A 27,376-nucleotide genomic window follows, 5' to 3' on the forward strand; every position below is an offset into this window, starting at 1 on the left:
AAATATTTATTTCGTGAATTAAATTTATTTACTTGAATGTTTATTTTATCATCATTTTTTCTAGTTTAGCAATATAAGTGTTTAAGGATATAGAATTTTCTCTGAAAAAAAGCACTCGACTCTAGAAATCAAAGCTCTGAACCCATTGAAGAGGGATGGAGAGGACAAAGCAAAATCACTGCTATTATCTTGCTTTCCCCCAGTTCAGTGTGACCCTTTGGGATATTTTTATAGTCATTATAGCCATTTATTCAATGCAAATTTATTAACTATGCACTAAAAGCCCAGCACTGTTCTAGGTACAAGGAAATAGCAGACCACATTTCTGTCCTCATGAGATTATACTCTGTATAATAGTTAAACCAAGGAGGAGACTTTGGTCTGTCCCTTACTCATCTGGGGGAGGCAGGAACAAAGGAGAATACAGATAGACCTGGAAATAGGGCCGGAGAGTGTCAGAGAAGGAGGCCTTTGGGAAGGTGAAGATGTGAGAGCCAGTGGTCATATTGTAAAAGGACACAACTCCAGCCTCAAAGTCCAGAAAAATCCCTACAACCAGGGGCTTCTCTGTCAGATGAATGGAAGTTAGGGGAGAGGTAAGTGCTACATAGCCTTCTTTGCACCGTCTGATGGCCCAGAATCCAGACTGAGGTGTCTGCGGCATGACAGTGTCCCTCTGAACATTTTCCATACAGACTCCTAAATCCCACCCAGTTCCTTCTCCCACATCTACTTCAAAGTAATGTTTCCCTGAAGTGAAGCCTTCATAGCCCAGGATACAGGGCAAGGCACTAAATCTCCTAGAAGAATTATCAAGGTTTTCCTGAGGGCATCCACGAATCACTTGTCTCCGATCCTCAGACAGAATTAGTTCATAATGAGCTGTTTCTGGATCCAGAGTCACGCTGACTGCAAACAAAAATAAGGATAAGGACATGATTTTTGTAGCTGAGAGCACAGTTTATTTTAAATAATATCAGTCTATGTTTAGATCCAAGCATTGTTTCTTACTAGCTGTCACGAGCTTAGGCAGTTCATTCTCTAAGCCTCAGTTTTGTTAAATATAAAGCGGAAATCATCATATCTGTCACCAAGATAAGTGCCCAATAAGTGGTAGTAATAATAATGATATCATCATCATCTTCAACATCATCACCATCTTAGTCACTCAGAGAAGCCAAGGGGCAGGACTAACCATAGTTAACATGACTAACTGTCCTCTCCAAAGTCCTTCCTCTCTCTTGGAGGACTTCTAGGAATCATGGAATATTGAAGCATAAATGAGCCCTTCCTCATCTCTACTTAATTACCATTTATACTGACGATCAGAGAAGGAAAATGATACAACTGATGTCATAGCTTGTTATTGGAAATCCCAGAATTTTACCCAGACTTCAGAACATACACCTCAGCTCTTCTTTCTTGTTTCAGATAATATCCTATAGGGATTATACAGAGTCAAGTAAGACAGAAAAAGGTACGATAAACTAAGTTGTGATACTGACCAGCAGTGTAATTTTAAAAATGAAAAGTGGTAGTGGGGTGTTCCAGCAAGAGAGTTAAGAAACTACTGTGTTACTGGGTTAAACACTGATCAGTTGGATTGTTGTAATAAGGGAAATCAAGTATTAGGAAATACACCCTGTGCTGGATGTTCTCCCTTTGCTCCTCCAGATCACTCTCTACCTTTCTCCAGCCTGCTCCATGTCCAGGAAGGGTAACCCCTCTGGACACCTCAACAAGGCTCCCTTCCCTCTGACTACTGTTTGGTTAAGCCAATGGGAAGGACTAGAGGAGACCGTAGGGCAAAAAGAAGCAGAATTACAAGTATTTAGTACCCCAAGTCCTGCCCCACTGGCTGTGATTTGGAGGGTCTGTGTTTGGTCACACTCTCCTTTAGCTACAGCTCCCTCCATCTGCTACTGAAACCCTGGGAAGGTGATGACTTCCTACCTATTCCTAGCCTTGGGTTGCTTCACTGTTTCTTGTTAGCACTAAAATCCTCATCTTTGTAAATATCCCTTTATTAACTCTGTTCAGTGAGTCTTTATTATGAGCCAGACTCACAAAGTTTGGGGCTTCAATTAATATTCCTGGGATGATCCAGGAAAAACCAAGCTGAGAAAATCAAATTTTTACAGGTTAGTAATATCACCTGAAAGATGGTTGACGACTGAGCTCTTTGGAAATCAGTCACAGACCTTGGTAGTGGTTGTTACTGTTATTTGTCATTGATAAATTGAGGGGGAACTGAATATGGGTTCATTATCCTTATCGGAAACCCCTGGGACCAAATGGGTTTTGAAGTTCAGAATATTTTTGATGTTAAAAAGGCAAGAAATACAAATGCTCTAATTAGACCCCTGGTAGGGTCTAAGGTGGGCTTCCCTCATAGCTCAGTTGGTAAAGAATCCGCCTGCACTGCAGGAGACTCCGGTTCAGTTCCTGGGTTGGGAAGATCCCCTGGAGAAGGGATAGGCTACCCACTCCAGTATTCTTGGGCTTTCCTGTGGCTCAGCTGGTAAAGAATCCTCCTGCAATGCAGGAGACCTTGATTTGATCCCCAGGTTGGGAAGATCCTCTGGAGAAGGGAAAGGCTACCCACTCCAGTATTCTGGCCTGAAGAATTCCATGGACTGTATAGTCTACAGGGTCTCCAGAGTTGAACAGGACTGAGTCACCTTCACTTTCACTTTCACTTTTCAGAGTCTAAGGCAGTGTCCTGTAATCTAATGCATCAATATATCTGCAGTAAAACAGAAATTCAAACTAAGCAGGATAAATACATTTAAATTGTCCCATTTCAGTTCAGTTCAGGTTTTGTCATGATGTCACTCAGACACAAAGGTAGCCTTCCATGATTCTGCCTCTTAGTGTTCATCTTTTCAGTTCAGTTCAGTTGCTCAGTCATGTCCAACTCTTTTCGACCCCATGGACTGCAGCATGCCAGGCCTCCTTGTCCATTACCAACTCCTGGAGTTTACTCAAACTCATGTTCATTGAGTCGGTGATGCTATCCAACTATCTCATCCTCTGTCATCTCCTTCTCCTCCTGCCTTCAATTTTTCCCAGCATCAGGGTCTTTTCCAAGGAGTCAGTTCTTTGCATCAGGTGGCCAAAGTATTGGAGTTTCAGCTTCAGCATCAGTCCTTCCAATGAATATTCAGGACTAATTTCCTTTAGGATAGACTGGTTGGATCTCCCTGCAGTCCAAGGGACTCTCAAGAATATTCTCCAACACCACAGTTTAAAAGGATCAATTCTTCGGTGCTCAGCTTTCTTTATTGTCGAACTCTCACATCCATAAATGACTACTGGAAAAAACCTAGCTTTGACTAGATGGACCTTTGTTGGCAAAGTAATGTCTCTGCTTTTTAATATGCTGTCTAGGTTGGTCATAACTTTTCTTCCAAGGAGCAAGTGTCTTTCAATTTCATGGCTGCAGTCACCATCTGCGGTGATTTTGGAGCCCCAAAAATAAAGTCTGTCACTATTTCCACTGTTTCCCCATCTATTTGCCATGAAGTGATGGGACCAGATGCCATGATCTTAGTTTTCTGAATGTTGAGTTTTAAGCCAACTTTTTCACTCTCATCTTTCACTTTCATCAAGAGGCTCCTTAGTTCTTCGCTTTCTGCCATAAGGATTGTGTTATCTGCATATCTGAGGTTATTGATATTTCTCCCAGCAATCTTGATTCCAGCTTGTGTTTCTTCCAGTCCAGCATTTCTCATGATGTACTCTGCATATAAGTTAAATAAACAGGGTGACAATATAGAGCCTTGAAGTACCCCTTTCCCAATTTGGAACCAGTCTGTTGTTCCATGTCCAGTTCTAACTGTTCTTCTTGACCTGCATACAGATTTCCCAGGAGGCAGGTAACATGGTCTAGTATTCCCATCTCTAATTTTCCACAGTTTGTTGTGACCCACACAAAGTCTTTGGCATAGTCAATAAAGCAGAAGTAGATAGAAGTAGAAGTAGTTTTTCTAGAACTCTCTTGCTTTTTTGATGATCCAGTAGATGTTGGCAATTTGATCTCTTGTTCCTCTGCCTTTGCTAAATCCAGCTTGAATATATGGAAGTTCACAGTTCATGTATTGTTGAAGCCTGGCTTGGAGAATTTTGAGCATTATTTTGCTAATGTGTGAGATGAGTGCAGTTGTGCAATAGTTTGAACATTCTTTGGCATTGCCTTTCTTTGGACTTGGAATGAAAACTGACCTTTTCTGGTCCTGTGGCCACTGCTGAGTTTTCCAAATTTGCTGGCATACTGAATGCAGCACTTTCACAGTATCATCTTTTAGGATTTGAAATAGGTCCACTGGAATTCCATCACCTCCACTAGCTTTGTTCATAGTGATGCTTCCTAAGGCCCACTTGACTTCGCATTCTAGGATGTCTGGCTCTAGGTGAGTGATCACACCATCTTGATTATCTGGGTCATGAAGATCTTTTTTATATAGTTCTTCTCTGTATTCTTGCCACCTCTTCTTAATATCTTCTGCTTCTGTTAGGTCCATACCATGTCTGTCCTTTATTGTGCCCATCTTTGCATGAAATGTTCCCTTGGTAGTTCTAGTTTTCTTGAATAGTCTCTAGTCTGTTGTTTTCCCCTATTTGCTTGCATTGATCACTGAGGAAGGCTTTCTTATATCTCCTTGCTATTCTTTGGAACTCTGCATTCAGATGGGTATATTTTTCCTATTCTCCTTTGCCTTTCGCTTCTCTTCTTTTCACAGCTATTTGTAAGGCCTCCTGAGACAACCATTTTGCCTTTTTGCCTTTCTTTTTTCTTGGTGATGGTCTTGATCACTGCCTCCTGTACCATGTCATGAAACTCCATCCATAGTTCTTCAGGCACTCTGTCTATCAGATCTAGTCCCTTGAATCTATTTGTCACTTCCACTGTATAATCGTTAGGGATTTGATTTAGGTCATAGCTGAATTATCTAGTGGTTTTCCCTTCTTTCTTCAATTTAAGTCTGAATTTGGCAATAAGGAGTTCATGATCTGAGCCACAGCCAGCTCCCGGTCTTATTTTTGCTGACTGTATAGAGCTTCTCCATCTTTGGCTACAAAGAATATAATCAATCTGATTACTATATTCATCCATGTGTAGAGTCTTCTCTTGTATTGTTGGAAGAGGGTGTTTGCTATGACCAGTCCATTCTCTTGGCAGAACTCTATTAGCCTTTGCCCTGCTTCATTCTGTACTCCAAGGCAAAATTTGCCTGTTACTCCAGGTATTTCTTGACTTCCTACTCCTGCATTCCAACCCCCCATAATGAAAAGGACATCTTTTTTGGATTTTAGTTCTAGAAGGTCTTGTAGATCTTCATAAAACCATTCAACTTCAGTTTCTTCAGCATTACTGGTAGGGGCATAGATTTGTATTACTGTGATATGGAATGGTTTGCCTTGGAAACAAACAGAGATCATTCTGTCGTTTTTGAGATGGCATCCAAGTACTGCATTTCAGACTCTGTCATTAACTATGATGGCTACTCCATTTCTTCTAAGGGAGTCTTGCCCACAGTAGTATATATAAGGGTCATCTGAGTTAAATTCACCCATTCCAGTCCATTTCAGTTTGCTGATTCCTAAAATGTCAATGTTCACTCTTGCCATCTCCTGTTTGACCACTTCCAATTTGCCTTGATTCATGGACCTAACATTCCAGGTTCCTATGCCATATTGCTCTTTACAGCATCGGACTTTACTTCCATCACCAGTCACATCCACAGCTGGGTGTTGTTTTTGCTTTGACTCCATCTCTTCATTCTTTCTGGAGTTTTTTCTCCACTGATCTCCAGTAGCATATTGGGCACCTACCAACCTGGGGAGTTCATCTTTCAGTGTTCTACCTTTTTGCCTTTTCATACTGTCCATGAGGTTCTCAAGGCAAGAATACTAAAGTGGTTTGCCATTCTCTTCTCCAGTGGACCACGTTTTGTCAGAACTCTCCACCATGACCCATCCATCTTGGGTGGCCCTAGATGACATGGCTCATAGTTTCATTACCCTCATTAGTATTCATACTCTTATGGAATTCCTTCCCTTTGATTGTGGGCAGGACCTGTGAATTGCTTCCGACCAGTAGACTATGGCAATAATGATGAGATGTGACTATATTTCACTCTATAAGCCTCTCTCTTTCTGGCAGACTTGCTCTAGGGACTCTCTCTGTCTCTCTCTAGCTTACTTTGAAGAAATAATTGGCCGAGGTGGGAGGCTCAAGTGCAAGCAGCTGAAGGGTGGCTTCTAGAATCCAAGGCAGCCTCCAGCCAGCAGTCAGCAACAAGCCAGGGCCCTAAGTGCCAAACCCAAAAGAAATAAATTCTGCCAACAACCTGAGTGAGCTTATAAGAGGATTCTTTCCCAGTCTAGCTTCCAGATAAGAACACAGCCAGGCCAACACCTTAGCTGCAGCCTTGTGAGACCCTAAGCAAAGGACCCAACTGGGTCTGCACCGATAATCAGTATCCCATGTCCCTGTCTAAACACTGGGGAAAACTAACAAGGGAGAGTGACAGCTACACTAAAGATACCTGAATAACCTCTCTGGCTGTGAGCCTGCCTGGGGACAGGTGATGAACTTCGTTACCACTTAAGGTCCCCTCTATCTGTAGCATTTAGGGCTTCCTCACATACCTTGATGTCTCCTTAACATTTTCTTTACATCAAAGTAAAGCTCAGAAACATTGCACACAGTATGAAGGTCCAAAGAGAGGGCCTCTGGTTGTTCTAGCTTCACAGCCCAACTCCTAGAATAAGCAGAAACCAAGACTTCTTCAGTGTAAATTCCATTTAGCTCTGTATACCCATACCTCTTTCCCTCCTGAAGTCATATAGGACTCACCTGCTCAAAGTATCTTTCACATCCTATGAAGAAACAAAGACAAAAGATAAGTGTGGGAACATCAATATTTCATGGGACTTGGCATGTGAGGCTGTTCTCTCTAAATACTCCTTCCAAAGAAGTAAAAAGACTAATCCTGGCCTTAGATATTGATGAATACCTAGAGACGATGATTTCCATCCTGGCCCCATAGGATAGTCAGCATATCAGGATGTTTATCTGTTACCTTTCTTGTTGAGCTCTGTGGGGAGTGGCAGTGTCTGCAATCACGTCTCTCTGTGATGTGGAAGAAGACCAGGACCTTTGTCCCATGCTCCCTCTGGAAAGACTTGCTTTCAGTGACCTCATTTCCTTCAGAGTGAGCCCATATTAGAGACATTTATTGCAAAGGTCCAAAGTGGTGAACCCAGGCTTAAGCCCTGAGACTGGGCTACTATGGTGGTAGCAGCAGGTATCACATGGTGATGGGGCATCAAACTATATTCTCATCCTTACAGTGTGACCCCTAGTTGTGTTAGTAGGAACAGGAAAAAACAGCTACAGTCATAGTTTAGTTTATTGTAATGGGCTGGATCCAAAAGAGCTCTGGAGGGCTCTACAAGCAAATCAAGGAAAAAGTTATCACTCATTTTGACTGCCCCACTTTGTCACCCATCAGTCATCTGAAAGGGTATTTCAGAAGACACTTTCACAGTCAGAGTTTTGTAAACATGGTACAGAAACAAATGGTAGCCAAAGTTGTCCCATGGTTCCATTTAGCCAAGGAATCCACCATAGCCATATTATTCCTAATTCACCTAAAGCCACTCTATAGACTGGGGGGGGGGGGGGGGGGGGGGCACCTTGCAAACATTGATGTGTATCTAAAAGGAACATTAAACTTAAATTCCCTACACTAATGTGCCATTTTTTAGTGAAACAGGCAAGCCTCACCAAGCTTCCCATGGTTCCTCACCATTCTCCTGCTGAAAGATCAAGAACAAATACCTTCCCTCCTTTCTCCAAGTGCATGGTCTTACCTGAAGCAATTTCTGGGCTGAGCCCTGACATTTATTCTCTAGTTCCAGGATGTGGCTCTGGAGTTCATGGTTCTTCTGTTCAAGATTGGCCTCATTGTCCCTCAGTCTCCTCAGAGTTTGCTCTTTTTCTTTCTCCAGTTTCCATAGATAAGACTTCTCTTCCTCATGAAGGAACCTCTGGAGAGTCTTAAAGTCAGACTGGATTTTTTGTTTCTGAAACTCTATCTTCTCCTTCAGTCAGGAAAAGTGGAAACAAACCAAATGCCCATTGATGGATGAACTGATATGCAATATATAGATACAGTGGAATACTATTCAGTCTTAAAAAGGAATGGCATTCTGATACATGCTACAATATGGATGAATCTTAAAGACATTATGCTAAGTGAAGTAAACCAGAAAAAAAAGAGCAAATATTTTATTATTCCAGTTATATGAGGTACCTAAAATTGTCAAGTTCATAGAGACAGAAAGTAGAATAGTGGTTACCAGGAGTTGGGAGGAAGAAGGAATGGAACTGTACACATACAAATAGTTAAACAGTACATTTTGTTATGTATATTTTAACACATACACACACAAAAGTAAGTTTGCTCAGCTACCATAAGATTATTCTCCCATGACTCATTCAAGCTGGAAAACTGTCCCATTGTAGAGTCATGCCTGGAAGGCAGATATTCAGATGTGGGAGAGGTTATCACAATTCTCTAGAGTCACCTATTTCCTTATTCAACCAACATTCAAAAGAGATGGGCAGGAGTGATAACTAATTTAATCATGGGACTAGAACCAAGGTCAAAAATTTTATCAGTTAAAAGGATAAAAATGAGTTTTTATTTGAGATGTAAGAAGGTAGCTCTGAGTCTGAAAGGATTTCTTGAAACAAAAGCTTATAGTGAACATCACCAAGGCCGGACTTTAAGGCACCCAAGCTGACAGGAGAGTCCATTATTCTCAGCAGCGGGAGGTCTGGGTAGCAGACTTTTGTCATAGTTAACTATGAAATAGTCATCCAGCAACCCAGGTCCATGTACTCAACCTTATGTGTAAGAGCGACAGAAACCACATGATACAGCTTGTCAGACTCAGCTTTCATTTAGTGAGAGAATTGCAATCTCCATGGATGATTTCTCAATTCATACAGTGTTTCGATGGCTGTGATGTTGTGGTTGAAGGGTCATTGATGGGGTTTCCATGTATATATTAGTTGTAATCAAGATCCTCCCCACTGTCTAAGATCCCAGAAAGGAGAGAGGTAAGAGTGTCCTCTGAGAGCTTAAGTTTAACAACCATACCTAAAAGATTGGAGCAGAGAGGTTGGAAGTTTGGAAGAGACCTCTGAAAGAGGCAAAATGTCTCACTGGCCTGTGGGATTTGTCTGCAAGTTGATGAATTACATAAATATTCTGTAAAGAAATGCATCTCTGATCAGGGGGAGGCTGGTCAGCCATGAAAATAGTCTTATAGACCTGAGAGTCTGTAGTAATAAGTGTATAGGTTCTTGGAGCACTTGGATCTTACAATCCAAGTAGATTTCCTTCATCAGCTTCATGAGCTTCAGTAATATGAATCTCAACCTGGAGTGATTGTGTTTTCTTAGCGGTCACAAAGGTTGATTTCTGAACTTGTAAGGCTGAGAGCCACAACCTGTACTGCAGTACATGTGCCCTGTACTGCAGTACGTATGCCACAGCAATAAGGTTAATAAGGCCTTCAAATCAGGAAGGTACTTGGAGATATTAAGAACCGAAACTCAGTGACGAATGACTCTAGGTAAACGGGCATACCAGTTCTGCTTCTCCTGACTGAGGTTTCAGAATCCTAGCCAACTACTACTGAAAGGTTGAAGGGGTTGGAGATAAATTCTCATAGATTTTAGACAACGAGGGGCATAAAAACAGTAGTCTCTTGTTTGGATTTTGTCTGTTTGGTCTGGTTTAGTGACAGTAAGCTTTCACTATGCTCTGCCCAATCACCCCCTATATCTAAGCTCTAGGATGGAAAATAGCCTGAGATGAATAAGCCCAATCTCTTACATTCCACTTGGTTATTTGCTCTGCCGTGAACACCTTCAGGTTCATACATTCCTCTTCCAGTTGCCTCAGTTTTGTCACAGCTTGCTGGAGCTTTTCCTGAAGGAAAAATTGAATGAATTAAGTCTATTCAGCAATTCATTAGCCACCTAAGGGGCAGCCCAGCCCTCCAAGACTATTAGAATAAAACTGAATATGCATTGAGTCCTCACACTTTGCCAGGAAGCATGCTAAGGACTGTGTTTTGCTGTTGTTGTTCAGTCGCTAAGTCGTGTCCCACTTTTTGCGACCCCGTGGACTGTAGGCTGCCAGGCTCCTCTGGAAATCCAAGGGATTTCCCAGGTGATATTACTGGAGTTGGTTACCATTTCCCAAAGATCGAACTGCATCTCCTGCATTGGCAGGTGGATTCTTTACCACTGAGCCATCAGGGAAGCCCAAGGGTTGTATATACAGTAACATATTTGATTCCCCTGGCAACCCTGAGCAGTTAGTAGGATTTTTAACATCATTTCTGTGCTGCAGAAACAGGCTTAGAATGGGGATAAATAACTTGCCCAAAGTGCTGTAACTGGTGGGTGGTTGGACCGTGATCACAGTTCATCTGCTGACCCAGAGTCTGAGTTATACCACCACCACTAACAGTCTTGCCAGGGAAATGCTGCACATAAAACAAGATAAAAATCACCTAAAAATATTTTATTTAATAATGTACTGACCCAAACAGAACCAGTGCCAGAGTGTTTGGCATACAGGGAACTTTGTATGTATTATGGTGAGTCAAGAAGGAAAGATTAGGCTGCCAGCCAAAGTTATTAGAAACAGTTAATGGAGGAGGGCGGGTCTGAGGCCTTTTGAAAAATGGTATCATGAAACCATTTTCAAGTGACTTAGTATCCATATCAAGCTTTTAGGTTATTTTTCAAAACAGTGTCTCACATTTTCATGGAAAGAAAGTTTAAGCTAAATCAAATTGCTAGCTGTGATCAATACTAAAAGAATCGGCTCCTGTCCTAAACCCAGTAAGTATACTCATTAATTCTTGCATGCTGTCAAGAAAGGGCTCTGCAGAACTTGTTAGCAAGTCAGTATTGCAGTTGCTATGTGCCAAATGCTATTCTAAGCTTTACATGTATTATGTCCTTAAGCCTTATAACAAACTCCTGAGCGTGTATATTGGGGAGGAAGGGAACTACTCTTATCCCCATTCACAGTTAGGGAAACCAGGGCATGAAGACATTAAATAACTTGCTCAAAGCCACCCATCTAATAAGTAGCTGAACTAAGATTTCAAACTAAGCAGTCTAACTCTCTAGGCTTAGAATCATCACCCCATGGTGCTTCTTTTACTACTTGGTGGGGAAATAATTCCAATGGGAATATCCCCATTATAGCAATTAACTGCTCCATGGAGTTTAAGGAAGAGCTGCCATGTGCTGCGGAGAAGGCAATGGCAACCCACTCCAGTACTTTTGCCTGGCAAATCCTATGGACGGAGGAGCCTGGTAGGCTGCAGTCCATGGGGTCGCCAAGAGTTGGACACAACTGAGCAACTTCACTTTCAGTTTTCACTTTCATGCATTGGAGAAGGAAATGGCAACCCACTCCAGTGTTCTTGCCTGGAGAATCCCAGGGACGGCAGAGCCTGGTGGGCTGCAGTCCATGGGGTCGCACATAGTCAGACATGACTGAAGTGACTTAGCAGCAGCAGCAGCCATGTGCTAAGTGGTGGTCAGTATTGGCATACACTGATGGAGGACTCAGAGCCTTAATAGAAGATCACCTCCAATTCAGGGAAGGGGGGGACAAAGAGCTCACACTGGGGACAACAATTTTCTCAAATCTAGGCAGGACAGAGAAGGAATAGGCAGCAAGGCTATGCCCACTAGGTTCCATGATTGCAAAGGTCAGTCTTCCTTTACATGATTTTTTAAAAAATGGCTTTGTCTTTTTATTGGAATATAATTGCTTTACAATGTTGTCAGTTTCTGCTGTACAAAATCATGAATCAGCGATTTGTGTATATATATATCCCCTCCTTCTTGAGCATCCCTCCCACTGCCGCCTCCCCCTGCCCCGCCACCCCTCATTCCACCTGTCTAGGTTGTCATCATAGAGCACAGAGCTGAGCTTCCTGTGCTATACAGCACCTTCTTGCTAGCTTTCTGTTTTACACATTAGTACTGTATTTTGAGTGAGTATATGCTTTGAGTGAGAAACTCACGAGTTACTAGAAACCTCACTCTCTGCTTTATCCTTGATGACCAGTCACTTCCAAATTCTTCCACTCACACTCTTTCCTGAATCTGGCTTAGAACTGATCTCTTCCCACTTCTCACAGGAATAATCTGAATTTTACTGCTTAGTATTCCTTTCATTGTATCAGTACCAGAATGTTCTTTTGATTGTTAGCCTGATCCTTCACTCTGTAGATGAAAATCCCCCCATGGCCAGGACTACTCTGGGCTAGGATGCAAACCTGATTTTCATTCCCATAACATCACTTGCCTCCCCTGCATACCCCTGGCCTAGTCACAGCAAGTCAGGTATGCTCCCATGGCTGTGCCTTTGCACATGTGGTCCCCTCTGTCTGGAATGTCCTCTCCCTTCTCCATACTTCTATTAATATATTTGGTTAATTTTTATGTATTCTTCAACAGTGATTCTTGGGAAGATTCCTTAGTTACTACTCCGTACCCCTTAGTGCTCTGCCCCATCATCCAAATCAGGGGACTCCAGGCAGCCTTTTTGCTGATTTGTCTTTCCTATTAGACTGTAAGACATCTAAAAGGTGGTGTGTCTTTGACCCCTGTGTTTTCAGACTCTTTCCCGTGGTCTTGCACATTGTTGTCATTGTTGTTTCTCAAATTACACACACGGTATGAAGCAATAAAACATGCAGGTGTGCACTGAAGCACATGGCATTCTAAAGCAGGGAGGAGTTCATCAGAGCTAGAAAGGATAGGGACAAAAGTGACCTTTGGGACTTGATTTAGTGAGGACCCATCATTCTACTTTTCAGATGAATGACAGGATATAGGATTTCAAGATCCTAATCTTGGGTTTCAGGCCAAATAATCTCAGGTCTCAGGGGGCAATATGAGGCCAAGTACTCGCCGAAGCCCTGTGGGCCACCACTCACCTTGTAGCCTTGGCATGCTTCTTCCACCAGAGCTGTGGCATGCCCTTTGTGCTGTGCTCCACGATCACAAAGCCAGCAGATGAGCTGGCCCTCGTCTTCACAGAACAGGTGGAGCTTCTCTCCATGTTCCTCACATGACATTTCCTGGTCCATCTCCTTGATGACTTCGATGAGATTTCCCAGCTGCTTGTTGGGTCGGAGGCTCGCCATGGTAAATGGTGCTCGACACTGGGGACAGGAGAATGTCTTCAGCCCTGGTGTCATCCGGTTGAGGTTCTCAAAGAAGCTCACTATGCACACGTGGCAGTAGCTGTGTCCACAGCTGATGCTCACTGCGTTAGTCATCAGGTGCAGGCAGATGGAGCAGGTGGCTTCCTCCCTCATCTTCTTTGAGGCCATGGCTTTTCCTGTAAAGCTCCAATACTGAATCTAGACCCAGAGATGAAGTAATCAGAATTTTCCCACAGTGATGGAACTTTACCTCTCCTGAGTCTCTGTGCAATACACTGGTTGCCACTAGTTTCAACAGGTCATGGAGTCTTCTCTAGAGAGAGAAGAAATAGGTTGGAATTTAGATGCATTGAATGTAGCTGTGTTGTGGAATATGATCGTGACTATTACATGTGGCCACTGTAATTACAATTAAATAGAATTTAAAATTCTGTTTCTCGCACCTCTTAGCCATATTTAAATTGCTTAATAGCTGCAGGTGATTGGTAGCTATATGAAAGCCCATATGAAAGCCCAGAGAACATTCCATCATTGTGAAAAGTTTTCACTGAGAGAGGGAGAGAAACCAGGCTGACTTCCTCAACCAAAGCTGTAGCAAGAGAGAGAACTCAGTGAGGGACTGTTTAAGTCTTTCCCCCTCTAATGAACATCAAGAATAATTAGTACCAGAATTGTTTCTTTGTAACTGGTAGTAACACTTAGGTAAAGGGGTGGTCTATTAAGGATTTGATTGAGATGATCAAATTTGACTCTAATTAAACCCTCACTCCTACCCCACAAAGAACAAAAGACACCATAATAAAGTCCCTAGTTGAAACCTAACTGGATGATAATGAAAGTAAAAAAGACAACCAGAAGAACAAGTAAAGAAATCAAGTTCTTTTTCCCCCTCCCAGACCTGAGTAAAAGAGAATTGGAAAGAGAGCTGGGAAAAGAAGGGGAGTAGAACTCCTTGACAGCTAGGGAGGTTGACTGTCTCTTCTCCAGGCAGGACTTGTCTCTCAGGAGTTCAGAGTGACTGGAACACAGGGAGTTTGCAGAATCCAGGATAGGGGAAGGTGAGAAGCAGATAGGAAGGCAGGGCCTCGCAACCGTGAACGCTTAACCCCTAGGGACCTGACAACCAATAGACAAAGGAGTCGACCCTCTCACGCACAGCTTAGACTGCTTTGGGAACCTGGCCCAGTTCCCTGCTTCCCCATTCCTGGGAGTTTGTCAGGGAGGGCAGCAGAGGATGAAGAAGTTGAGAGTGGCCTTTCCTTTGAACTGACAGGGCCAGAATCAAAAGCAAGGATTCAACTAAAATTACTGGATAGGCTATGTCCCTCTAATAACCAGGACCAGTCTCTTGGATCCAAAGAGAATTTCTTCTGGAGATTTCTGTTCTTTGGCAGGTTATCTTCCCCAAGCGATACACTAGGCTCCTCTCTGCCACTGGTGCTGTGTTCCCAGGGGAGAAGGACCTCCCCTCCTCTGAGGCCCCAGGGTGCCTGTCCTGGACCTTCACTCACCTCACATTCTGTATCTTCAGAGATTCAACATGGAGTCTGTCGAAAAAGTAAGCAGACCGGGTGTGAAAGCCATGAAGCAAAGACCTGGCTATTTTCAGAGATCCAGCAACTGTTATCAGGAAACAACATCCCCCTGACTCTCCCTTACCGCCGCCCATCAACCAACACACACACACACACACACACACACACACACACACACACACACGCCCGCGCGCGCGCAGCCTCTCACACACCCAGTCTCCCCCATCCCCTCCTCCAACACACGTCTCCTATCCCTCCGTGGAGAAAACATGAGAAAACATGGGTCTGACCTTTTCCAGTCCCTTCTCCACACAGCAGACAGTTACATATTGGCGGCTAGTTCCCTCCGTAGCTGCTGGTTCCGAGGTCTGGGTGAGGAAGTTAACTACAAACAAAAGTGAAACTACTTCAGAAGGCGGGGCCCTGTAAAATACAGGGAGGAAACTGGTGAAATGGCCCGTATCTTTGGCACTCAGCTTGTACCGAAAGGGAGGGGAGATGGTAGGAAAAATATTTTTCTTTTACAGCAATAAAAAGAAGGAACAACCTAATAATTTTGTTTTGATAACCCAAGTGATGTGAAATTTCAACCCAAATATGTATAAAAATTGGCTTCTGGTGACAACTTACCAGGGTCTATTTCTCTCTCTCTTTTTCTTTTCTTTGCACCCTCCTCAGCACCAGAGTTCTCAGAGCTCTTTCAGTTTCCAGGAGGTGAGATGGGTTTACCTCTAGTTCATCTTTATCACCCTTTGGGATCTCAGTTTTATTGGTGGTAGTGGAGGTGTCTTCTTTTAGACATATCACCTTTGCAGGATCTGGGCTTTGATTTTAGACTATCTTTATTTTCTAATGTAAACAGTTTAAGCTATAAATTTCCTTCTAGGCACTGTTTAGTTGCCTCTCACAAAGTTATATATGCCTTATTTTCATTATTCTATAGTTCAAATATATTATAATTTTTATTATGATTTTTACATGGTAGATTAATTTAGAAGTATGTTGCTTAATTTCCACAAATTGGGGGCTTATGTGATCTTGGTTCCCTGACCAGGGTTGGAACCCAGGCCCTGGCAGTGAAAGCACTAGAATCCTAACTGCTGGACTGCCAGAGAATCCCCAAGACAACATATGCTATCTGATTTAAATTCCTCTAACTTTATTGACTTGTATAGTGACCCAGAATATGTCTATCATTATGACTATAACCATATGTACTTGAAAAGAATGTGAATGCAGATGTTCAGTATAATTCAGTATAATGTTCTTTAAATACCAATTTGTTCAAGGTGATAGATAGGGTTTTTCAGTCTTCTGTGACTTTTTAGATATTTTATCTAGTTTTTATATCACTAATGAAAGAAAGATATTAAAATCTCCAACTGGGATTAAAGAATTGCTTATTTTTTCCCTTTATTTCTTTCCATTTTTGTATCATGTATTTTGAAGGCTTGTCAGTAAGCTCATACATATTTATGATTATGTTTTCTTGATGAAAAAAGGACCCTTTTATCAATACAGAATGGTACTCTTTATCTCTGGAAATGCTCTCTGTCTTAAACTCTATTTTTTATTAATATAGACACTCCAATCTTTTTATGCTTACTGTTTGCATAAGTGTGAAGTGTTAATCATTCAGTCGTCAGTCGTGTCCTACTCTTTGAGAACCTGTGGACTGTAGCCCATCAGGCTCCTCTGTCCATGGAATTCTCCAGGCAAGAATACTGGAGTGGGCAGCCATTCCCTTCTCCAGGGAATCTTTCCGACCCAAGGATTGAACCCTGGTCTCTGCATTGCAGGCAGATTCTTTACCATCTGAGCCACCGGCGATGCCCTTACTGCTTGCATAGTACCTATTTTTCTATACATTTATTTAAGACTTATTTGTGTTTTTGTATTTCAGGTGTTTTTCTTCTAGCTAACATATGTTCAGTTCTGGCATTTTTTTAATCCATTCTAATAATCTTTGCCTTTTAATTGGAGTATTTAAACAATTAACATTTAATATTAACCTTTATTCTTCTTCCCTTACTATACTGGCTAGGGCCTCCCAATAGTGAATATAAACTGAAATAGTTGGCATCCTAGTTTTATTTCTAATCTGGGGGGAAGGATAGAGGTGGAAAAAACTTTTGATAATTTGTCATTTCATATATTTATTGTTATTACTGTTTTCTTTTACATTTAAAAATATCATTATGGGGGGAGGCGGGGTGCGGGGCTGGCTCCTCCGTGTGCGGTTGTGTGGGGCAGCCTCGGGCAGCCCCGGAGCGGCTGACCCTCTGCCTACAGGGACCGGAGTTGCGAGGCGGCTGCCATGGCGGGGTCGGAGAGCCAGCTCAAGAAAATGGTGTCCAAGTACAAATACAGAGACATAACTGTACGTGAAACTGTTAACGTTATTAGTTTATACAAAGATCTCAAACCTGTATTGGATTCATATGTTTTTAATGATGGCAGTTCCAGGTAACTAATGAACCTTACTGGAACAATTCCTGTGCCTTATAGAGGTAATACATACAATATTCCAATCTGCCTGTGGCTGCTGGACACATATCCATATAATCCCCCTATACGTTTCGTTAAGCCTACTAGCTCAATGACTATTAAAACAGCAAAGCATGTGGATGCTAATGGGAAGATATGTCTTCCTTATCTACATGAATGGAAGCACCCACAGTCAGACTTGTTGGGGCTTATTCAAGTCATGATTGTGGTGTTTGGAGATGAACCTCCGGTCTTCTCTCATCCTACTGTTTCAGCATCCTATCCACCATACCAGGCAACAGGGCCACCAAATACTTCCTACATGCCAGGCATGCCAAGTGGGATTTCTGCATACCCATCCGGGTACCCTCCCAATCCCAGTGGTTACACAGGCTGTCCTTACCCACCTGGTGGTCAGTATCCTGCCACAACAAGTTCCCAGTACCCTTCCCAGCCTCCTGGTGACCACTGTTGGTCCCAGTAGGGATGGCACAATCAGCGAGGACACTATCCGAGCCTCTCTCATCTCAGCGGTCAGCGACAAACTGAGATGGCGGATGAAGGAGGAAATCGGTTGTGCCCAGGCGGAACTCAATGCCTTGAAACGAACAGAGGAAGACCTGAAAAAAGGTCACCAGAAACCCGAACAGATGGTTAACCGTTTAGATGAAGAAGTAGCTGAGGTTGATAAAAACATAGAACTTTTGAGAAAGAAGGATGAAGAACTCAGTTCTGCTCTGGAGAAAATGGAAAATCAGTCTGAAAACAATGATATTGATGAAGTTATCATTCCCACAGCCCCACTATACAAACAGATCCTAAATCTGTATGCAGAGGAAAATGCTATTGAAGACACTATTTTTTACCTGGGAGAAGCCTTGAGGCAGGGAGTAATAGACTTAGATGTCTTCCTAAAGCATGTACGTCTTCTGTCCCGTAAACAGTTCCAGCTGAGGGCTGCTGCTGCTGCTGCTGCTAAGACACTTCAGTCGTGTCCGACTCTGTGCGACCCCATAGACGGCAGCCCACCAGGCTCTCCTGTCCCTGGGATTCTCCAGGCAAGAACCCTGGAGTGGGTTGCCATTTCCTTCTCCAGTGCATGAAAGTGAAAAGTGAAAGTGAAGTCGCTAAGTCTTGCCCGACTCTTAGCGACCCCATGGACTGCAGCCTACCAGGCTCCTCTGTCCATGGATTTTCCAGGCAAGAGTACTGGAGTGGGGTGCCATTGCCTTCTCCGCCAGCTGAGGGCACTAATGCAGAAAGCAAGAAGGACTGCCGGTCTCAGTGACTTCTACTGACTTCTCTGATACCAGATGGAGACTGAACTCTTCTAAAGTATTCTTTTCTTCTTTTCCTTTCTCTTATATCAGTAGGTGCCCAAAATAAGTTATTGCAGCTTATCATTCAAGTGTAAAATATTTTGAATCAATAATATATTTTCTGTTTTCTTTTGGTAAAGACTGGCTTTTATTAATGCACTTTCTATCCTCTGTAAACTCTTGTGCTGAATGTTGGGACTGACTATGCTAAATAAAATTTGTTGCATTAAAAAAAATATCATTACATTTTGCATGTATTAATAGGATAAGAATAGTTTCCAGGAAAATATCACACAACATCTGTCAATTTTGCTTCTATTTTTCTTTCACATTTTATATAAGCTACATAAGTAAGACATTATTTAAAGTAGACATTGGTTCAATTCCTGGGTCAGGAAGATCTCCTGGAAAAGGACATGCCAACCGACTCCAGTATTCTTGCCTGGAGAATCCCATGGACAGAGGAGCCTGGTGGGCTACGGTCCATGGTATTACAAAGAGTCGGACACAACTGAAGTGACTTAGCACACACACCCATTAATATTTCACCAGTCTTCTTAGTGCCTTACCTGTTTATATGTTCACCAGTAGATGGCACTCTCACATTTATGTCCCCATGGCTTTGCCTTTATGAAAGCATAACTACTTCTTTGACATTACATTTAAAAAAATGTAAATTTAATCTGGCTCTTATAAATGATTTTAAATGATTCATACTAACAATGACAGTTAAATCTTGTCATTTAAAATGTAAGCATTTATTTACATTACTTTGCCAACAAAGGTTTGTCTAGTCAAGGCTATGGTTTTTCCTGTGGTCATGTATGGATGTGAGAGTTGGACTGTGAAGAAGGCTGAGCGCAGAAGAATTGGTGCTTTTCAACTGTGGTGTTGGAGAAGACTCTTGAGAGTCCCTTGGACTGCAAGGAGATCCAACCAGTCCATTCTGAAGGAGATCAGCCCTGGGATTTCTTTGGAAGGAATGATGCTAAAGCTGAACCTCCAGTACTTTGGCCACCTCATGCGAAGAGTTGACTCATTGGAAAAGACTCTGATGCTGGAAGGGATTAGGGGCAGGAGGAGAAGGGGACGACAGAGGATGAGATGGCTGGATGGCATCACTGACTGGATGGACGTGAGTCTGGGTGAACTCCGGGAGTTGCTGATGGACGGGGAGGCCTGGCGTGCTGCGATTCATGGGGTCGCAAAGAGTCAGACACGACTGAGCGACTAATCTGATCTGATCTGATCTGATTAACATAATGAGCATTTATTGAACAGCTTTTTTAGTACTCTTGCCTGGAAAATCCCATGGATGGAGGAGTGTGGTAGGCTACAGTCCATGGGATCGAAAAGAGTCAGACACGACTGAGCAACTTCACTTTCATTTTCTTTTTTATGGCAGACACTAGCCTGGATCCTAGGAATAATATCAACTAAAAAAAAATTTATTTCCTTTAAAAATTTCCAGAAAGTTAAAATATTTTTTAAAATTAATTATGTTCTAAATGTTATACAAGGTAAGAAAAAGTATTGAGGCTGAGGAAGAAAAACAAAGAAGCAAAAACTCCTGGCAGAACTTGAATACTTCTGCAGAGGTGATAACCTCTGAGCTATGTTCTGAAGAAGTGAAAGTTCACCAAGAGAAGGGAGTTCAGGATTACAGAATGACTCTTGTAGAAAGATCAGGGTCATTAAAAATATTCCTTATTATGTAAATACAGTGAAGTTCCAGGACTGAGAGCATGGGCTTCATGAGGAGGGTTGGTTTCAAAGAAATCCAGGCATCTAGCAGAACTCATATCTGCTTCCTCCCCTCTCCTGTGCACATTTCCCTTATGCAGTGATTATATAGCTGGAAAAATTCAATACCTGCATAGATCCAGAGTACTAGGGGAAGGTGAAGAATGAACCTGTTTGTTTGTTTTTTCTGAGCTAGGCTCTTCCTCTTTTTCACCCAATCCCCTCCCCTTGAAGGGGTCCAGACAGCCTAAGTCCAGATCCCAAGGACCTCTTAACTGCAGACAGAACCTGATTCCTTCCAGAGATGAACTAAAACCCTTCACTAACTCTTAGCCACAGTCAAACTCAATCTCAGCTTCCCTTCCTGTAAGTCTCCACCCCTAGGAAAACCCATCTACATTCTAACACCTTTCAGGGTCACGGAGGTGCCTAAAACAGTACGAGAGATAAAGGACAGAGATAAAGAGTGGTTTCATAAGGACATGGCTCACTGCTGGATGTCTGGAGCTGATATTAGACTCTATGGCTCATGGATATTAGTTAGTTATTGCTGCAAAACGAATTGCTAGCAACTTAGTGGCTTGAAACAATGCATATTTATTCTTATCCAGTGTCTGTAGGTGAGTTCAGGCATGGCTTAGCTGGGTTCTCTGCTTCAGGGTCTCACCTGGCTACAGTTTAGGTGTTGGAGGAACCTAAAATCTCATCAGAAGTGTAATGAGGGAGATATATACTTCCAAGCTCCCTTGAATTGTTGGCAAAAATCCAGTTCCTTGTAGATGAAGAATTGAAGGTTTAAATTTCTTTGTGGAGGCTGCCTCAGCTCCAATAGTCTCTTAGTTTCTGCCTTTGTAGGGGTTTCCTAATATAACCACCTGCTTCCACTAAGCCAACAAAAGAGAAAGAGAGCAAACATGTTACAAGATGAAGGACAATGTAGCATATAACATACTACACTCATGGAAATGACATCCCATCACCTGTGCCATATTCTGTTGGTTGGAAGCAAATCCCAGGTCACTCACACTCACACTCAAGAGCACGAACACAGGCAGGAACACGAGGAGACAGGGATCACCGAGGTCATCTTAGAATCCAACACATGATGAAATAGGCTGCAGATCAATCTTTGACTGATGACATTCAGGGCTATGGGCCTTAGAAAGATAGAGTCCTGAGGGGGCAAGCAGCAAACACAGACTAAGGCTGATGACTGGGACCTCAGTCAAGCTGCCCACAGGATCAGAGACCAGATTTGAGATAATCAGAATACTGTCACAGGGCAGGAAACTTAGAATGCTAGGGCAAGACCTGGAGTGGTTCTGGAACATGAACCTTAAAATGCAGATGAAGGCAACACAAAAGATTCTAGACAGCTTAAGCTTAGCCCTGAGGGAGACACAGGAGGGAAGAGAGAGACTGAGAAGGAGACATAAATAAAAACATTGTCTTTTGGTTTGCACACCAAAATTTCAAAATTTAAGATTATAGACCTAAAAGAGAGAGTCAGACTCAACAAATGGAACATGAATTTACTTTAAGAGAAAATAATTTCAAAGTCAGACAACGATAACTATGTTTGGACTGCTTAAGGAAATAAATGAAAGATTAACTTTTAATTAAGATCACCAGGAAATTATGAAACTGAAATAAATAGAAATTAAATAAGAAAGGTTGACTATTTTTAAAATTTAGAAATTCTAGGAAAACTATGGGCATTGAAAAAAGAAACTTTATTGCTAAATAAATTTTTGACTATTATTCTTGCAACAAATTATAGATGAAATACAGTGGAAGAGTATAAAAGCATTTCTTTCTACAGAAAGGAGCCTGGTGGGAAAAAAATCCATGAGCTCACAAACAATCAGACATAACTGAGTGACTGACAAAGTAGCAAAGGGCCAGCATGGGAACTGGTATCATCTGGAAGCCTGATATAAATGCTAAACGTCAGGCCCACCCCAGACTCACTGAGGTATTTAACAGTTTAATAAGTTCCCTGTGTAATTCATATGCATGTTAAATTTAAGAAGTGCTATTTTAGGACAGTGGAAGAAAATTTTGAGAGATTTGTTCAGAACACAGAACAGAAAGACAAAGAAAACCATACATATTGAACACATATATGTGTGTACATGTACATACATACAGACAAATGTGTGCATATGTATATTCACACACACATACACACACACACACACAATTCTATATGCATTGACTATAACTGTTGCTTTTTTTTGTAGTCATCTTTTTGTTTAGTGTTACAGGTTTCTTTTAGCATCTCACTAGTTACCCAAACCAGATAACCAAAGTTAACAGCCTGGTCTGGCTCATAGAATCTCATACAAAAATACTCAGAGAGTTTTCTTGAGTAAATAAATTAGAAATTGGATAAATAAAAAATTTAGAAAAAGTGAATCTCTTTCTATGTGTTCTACATTTGCTTTACTCATTTAAAATTGCATGACATTGTTCAAAAGCTTCCAGGTCAAATGATACAGATGCAACTCATTCTTTTAAGCTGTTGCTTAATTTTCTATGATAAGGCTGCATCACAGTGTATTCTGTTAGTCCCACTGATATGCATTTAGGCTATTTCCAGTTTGTCCTTCCATCTTTTCTTCTGCTGCTGCTGCTAAGTCACTTCAGTTGTGTCCGACTCTGTGCAACCCCATAGAGGGCAGCCCACCAGGCTCCCCCATCCCCGGGATTCTCCAGGCAAGAATGCTAGAGTGGGTTGCCATTTCCTTCTCCAGTGCATGAAAGTGAAAAGTGAAAGTGAAGTCGCTCAGTCATGTCTGACTCTTAGCAACCCCATGGACTGCAGCCCACCAGGCTCCTCCGTCCATGGGATTTTCCAGGCAAGAGTACTGGAGTGGGGTGCCATTGCCTTCTCCTTTTTTCTTCTAGTTGGATTTTTACTGAAATCTGTCTATTAATTCACAGAGGATTAATATATTTATGATATTAAGTTCTCCCACCCAATCATCCCTGGCTCAGATGGTAAAAGAATCTGCCTACAATGTGGGAGACCCGGGTTCGATCCCTGGGTAGGGAAGATCCCCTGGAGAAGAAGATGGCAATCCACTTCAGTACTCTTGCCTGGAAAATCCCATGGACGGAGAAGCCTGGTAGGCTACAGTCCGTGGGGTCACAAAGAGTCGGACACGACTGAGTGACTTCACTTTCACTTTCACCCAATCATATAGTATATAGTGCCATTTAGCCAGATCTTGTTTTATGTCTTTTAGTACAATTTTATTGTTTTCTTCCTTTGAATCATACTGTCCTTGTTCAAATAATTCCTTAAAAATTTAGAGTTTTTGTTACTAGGGAATATTAAAAGTCTCTTTCAATTTCTATTCTTGGCTAGTTATTTCTGCTGCTGCTGCTGCTACAGAGAAGGCAATGGCAACCCACTCCAGTACTCTTGCCTGGAAAATCCCATGGATGGAGGAGCCTGGTAGGCTGCAGTCCACGGGGTCGAAAGCAATTGATTTTTTTTTTAATGTTTGTCATGTTTCCAGTTAGTTGACCAAATTTCCTTCATGCCAGTGTACTTTAATCCCCAGTGATGTTGAACAATTCTAATTCACCACACCGCGTCTCTATGACCTTGTTCTTCCTGGAAGTTCCTTCCTCTATATTATTACTGGCTCTTTCACACCACTCATGAGGACCAGACTGCCTCCTCTAGGAGGCCTTCCTCTGACACCCTTGTGTTGACAGAGGTCCTTATTTGTTGTCTCCTAGTGCTTTGTGCACACTTTTTTTAAAAATAATTTTATTTATTTATTTTTATTTTGGGCTGTGCTGGGTCTTCGGTGCTACTTAGGTTTTTCTCTGGTTGTAGAGAGTGGGGGCTACTCTCTGGTTGTGGTGTGCAGGCTTACTGTGGTGGGCTCCCTTGTTGTGGTGCGTGGGCTCTAGAGCAAGAGGGCTCCACTGTTTCAGCATATGGGCTTCGGTGGTTGTGGTTTCCCAGCCCTAGAGCACAGGCTCAGTAGTGGTGCTCAGGCTTATTTGTTCCACTGCCTGTAGGATCTTCTCTGGTCAGGGATCAAACCTGTGTCTCCTGCATTCCCTAAGTCACCAGGGAAGCCCTTTGTGCACGCGTGTATTGTTTTTATTACTTTTCATCCTTGTTGTCTGTCTTTGTGTGTAGTCTGATTCTGGATGCCAAACTCTGTGGAGTCATGGGTCAGGTCTTAAACAAAATGATATTCTTGGAAGCTAGCATCCTGTCTGGAACATATAAATTCTCAAAAAACAGTGTGGAATTGAATTTCTCTGACTAGAAACAGTCGGTAAGTCGGTAATGCCAGGCCAAAGAGACTTAACTTTTTAAGATTCTGATATTTTCCACTACACTACTCTTGATATTTATAAATAAGTTGTAGATACTTTTTATGGTGCTCACTGAGCTGATTTACACTTTGTTATGTAAAAACCAAGATGGGGACTAAGGAGTTTGAACCAGTTACAGAAGTCTTGATTTTTAATGGCAAATGTGACTCAAGAATTCATCTGTTCAGTGAATTAATGTTTATTAAACATATACTATAGGCCAGATATTGTGCCAAGAGCTGTAGATACACGAGTTCTCAAAATACACAAGATTCCTCCAGGGAGCTTGCAAAATCCAACTATAGGATTAAATTTAAACAAAATATGTAACTTGAAAAATCTATTTTGAATCTTACTGTGGCATTGAACAATGTTGAACACTCTTTCCTTACCATATTTAGTCCTTTTTTGGTGGATCCAGTCTCAGATACTTTTTCCACAAGGGCTGCTACCAGGTCACGCTTTTCAATTGCAGGAAAGAAGGTACTGTTGTTTTACTTCTTCATGCTACTTACCCACTTTTGAAAAGTAGACTGTGGTAGGCTGAGTAATGGCATCTGAAGATTTTCTTATCCTAATCCCTGGAAACTGTGAATATGTTAACTTGTGTGGTAAAGGGGACTCTGCATGTGTGATTAAGGATTTTGAGACCTGAAGATAATCTGGTATTTTTCAAGTGAGCCCAATATAATTATCAATACAAGTTTCCTTATAAAGAGGGAGGTAGGAGGTCAGAGGTAGAAAGATTTGAAGATGTTATGCTGCTGCCTTTAAGGATGGAGGAAGCAGCCATGAGCCAAGGAAGCCAGGTGACATGAAAAGACAAAAAAGTTAAAAAAAAAAAAAAATTCTCCCCTAAAGCCTCCAAGGAGAATGTGGCCCTGATGACATCTTGAGTTTTGGCCCAGTGAAACCCACTTTGCACTTCTGACCTCTAGAACTGTAAGAATAAATCTGTGTTGTGTAATTAACAAGTCACTAATGCTAATGCTAAGTCGCTTCAGTCGTGTCTGACTCTGTGCGACCCCATAGACGGCAGCCCACCAGGCTCCCCGTCCCTGGGATTCTCCAGGCAAGAACACTGGAGTGGGTTGCCATTTCCTTCTCCAAATGCATGAAAGTGAAAAGTAAAAGTGAAGTCGCTCAGTCGTGTCCAACCCTCAGCAACCCCATAGACTGCAGCCTTCCAAGCTCCTCCGTCCGTGGGATTTTCCAGGCAAGAGTACTGGAGTGGGGTGCCATTGCCTTCTCCAAATAAGTCACTAAGTTTGTGGTAATTGATTACAGCAACAATAGAACACCGATACAGAAGAACCAAGTAGCTAAGCTAAGGTGCTAGCTCCAGTTGGCTCCTTGGGGGAGTATGGAGAAATTAACTGGCACAAGTAAACTCAATAAGGCAGTCTGAAGCTAATAAAGGCAGAAACGGCAAGACTTCACCACATTTTATAAGGGCTGAGAGTCTAACTGGAAATACCCAGTAGCAACTACAGTCCAAAATTTAAGAATCTCAAATAAAACACAAGTGCAGGGACTTGCCTGGTGGTCCAGTTGTTAAGACTCCATGCTTCCAATGTAAGGGGCACAGGTTTGGCCCCTGGTTGGGGAAATAAGATCTCACATGCCTTGTGGCCAATAAATAAATAAAAACCCAAGTACAAGTACCAGGAGTCAAGCAGAGACTGGATTAGAAAGAGGACAGATAAGAAGCAGGAAGGATGGATGCAGGTAACTTTGTAGAGAGATGTCAGAGTAGCCAAAGTTCACATTTATTAAGCTGTGGACACCAAATACTTAAGGAAAACCTAGCTGATTTGTGTGCATGTGTGCTCAGTTGTGTTTGACTCTTTGCAACTCTGTGGATTGTAGCCTGCCAGTCTCCTCTGTTTAGAGTTCTTCAGGCAATAATACTGGAGTGGGTTGCCATTTCCTTCTCCAGGGGATCTGCCCGACTGAGGGATCGAACCCGTGTCTCCTGAATTGGTAGTTGGATTATTTTCCACTGAGCCACCTGGGAAGCCCCTAGGTGATTTAAGAGAACCCTTTAATGGAGAATAGCTCATTTATTGAGGGCCTACTGTGTGCACGCCTGCATGCTAAGTCACTTCATTCATGTCCACTCTGTGCGACTCTATGGACTGTAGCCCTCCAGGCTTGTCCGTCCATGGGGATTCTCCAGGCAAAAATACTGGAGTGAGTTGCCATGTGAGGACCTACTACTGGTTAGCATATGTTGTTAATTTTATTTGCCCAGTAACCCCATGAATTGAACATTATAACCCTTGCTTTACTGAGATTGTTGTTGTTTAGTCACTAAGTCATGTCTGACTCTTGGTGACCCCTTGGATTGTAGCCTGCCAGGCTCCTCTGTCCATAGGATTTCCCAGGCAAGACTACTGGAGTGGGTTGCCATTTCCTTCTCCAGGGGATTTTCCCAACCCAGGGATCAAACCCAAGTCTCATGCATTGGCAAGCGGATTCTTTGCCACTGAACCACCAGGGAAGATTTTACTAAAGCAGAAACCAATACAGAAAAGTTAAATGACTTGTCCAAGGCCACAGAAAACACTAGGAAGTGAAGAAGGGGTTAACCTCACCTCTCCAGTTCCAGGAGCCGTGCTCTTTCTTCCATGCCATGCTGCCTTCCTTTCAGGAAAA

The 27,376-nt window shown here is 42.3% G+C and overlaps 1 protein-coding gene and 1 pseudogene across 2 annotated transcripts; one reads left to right on the top strand and one right to left on the bottom strand.

Annotated features, from left to right (window-relative positions):
• Positions 1–23: 23 nt before the first annotated feature.
• TRIM38 (tripartite motif containing 38) lies at positions 24–27,332 on the bottom strand. 2 transcript variants are annotated; one of them, XM_027524250.1, is made up of 9 exons: positions 27,316–27,332; positions 15,113–15,207; positions 14,799–14,834; positions 13,057–13,600; positions 9,918–10,013; positions 7,882–8,112; positions 6,863–6,885; positions 6,655–6,767; positions 24–909 (listed from the first exon to the last, which is right to left on the bottom strand). In XM_027524250.1, the coding sequence occupies exons 4-9, from the start codon at positions 13,453–13,455 to the stop codon at positions 389–391; spliced, it is 1,383 nt and encodes a 460-aa protein (XP_027380051.1). In that variant the 5' UTR covers positions 13,456–13,600; positions 14,799–14,834; positions 15,113–15,207; positions 27,316–27,332; the 3' UTR covers positions 24–388. The 2 variants fall into 2 exon arrangements, with proteins under 2 accessions (XP_027380051.1, XP_027380052.1); XM_027524251.1 differs by lacking the exon at positions 27,316–27,332 and having other exon boundaries at positions 13,057–13,485; positions 15,113–15,248.
• LOC113881302 lies at positions 17,125–18,822 on the top strand (annotated as a pseudogene).
• Positions 27,333–27,376: the final 44 nt, after the last annotated feature.

This window comes from Bos indicus x Bos taurus, chromosome 23, assembly GCF_003369695.1.
Source record: "Bos indicus x Bos taurus breed Angus x Brahman F1 hybrid chromosome 23, Bos_hybrid_MaternalHap_v2.0, whole genome shotgun sequence".
Classification (NCBI taxonomy): domain Eukaryota; kingdom Metazoa; phylum Chordata; class Mammalia; order Artiodactyla; family Bovidae; genus Bos; species Bos indicus x Bos taurus.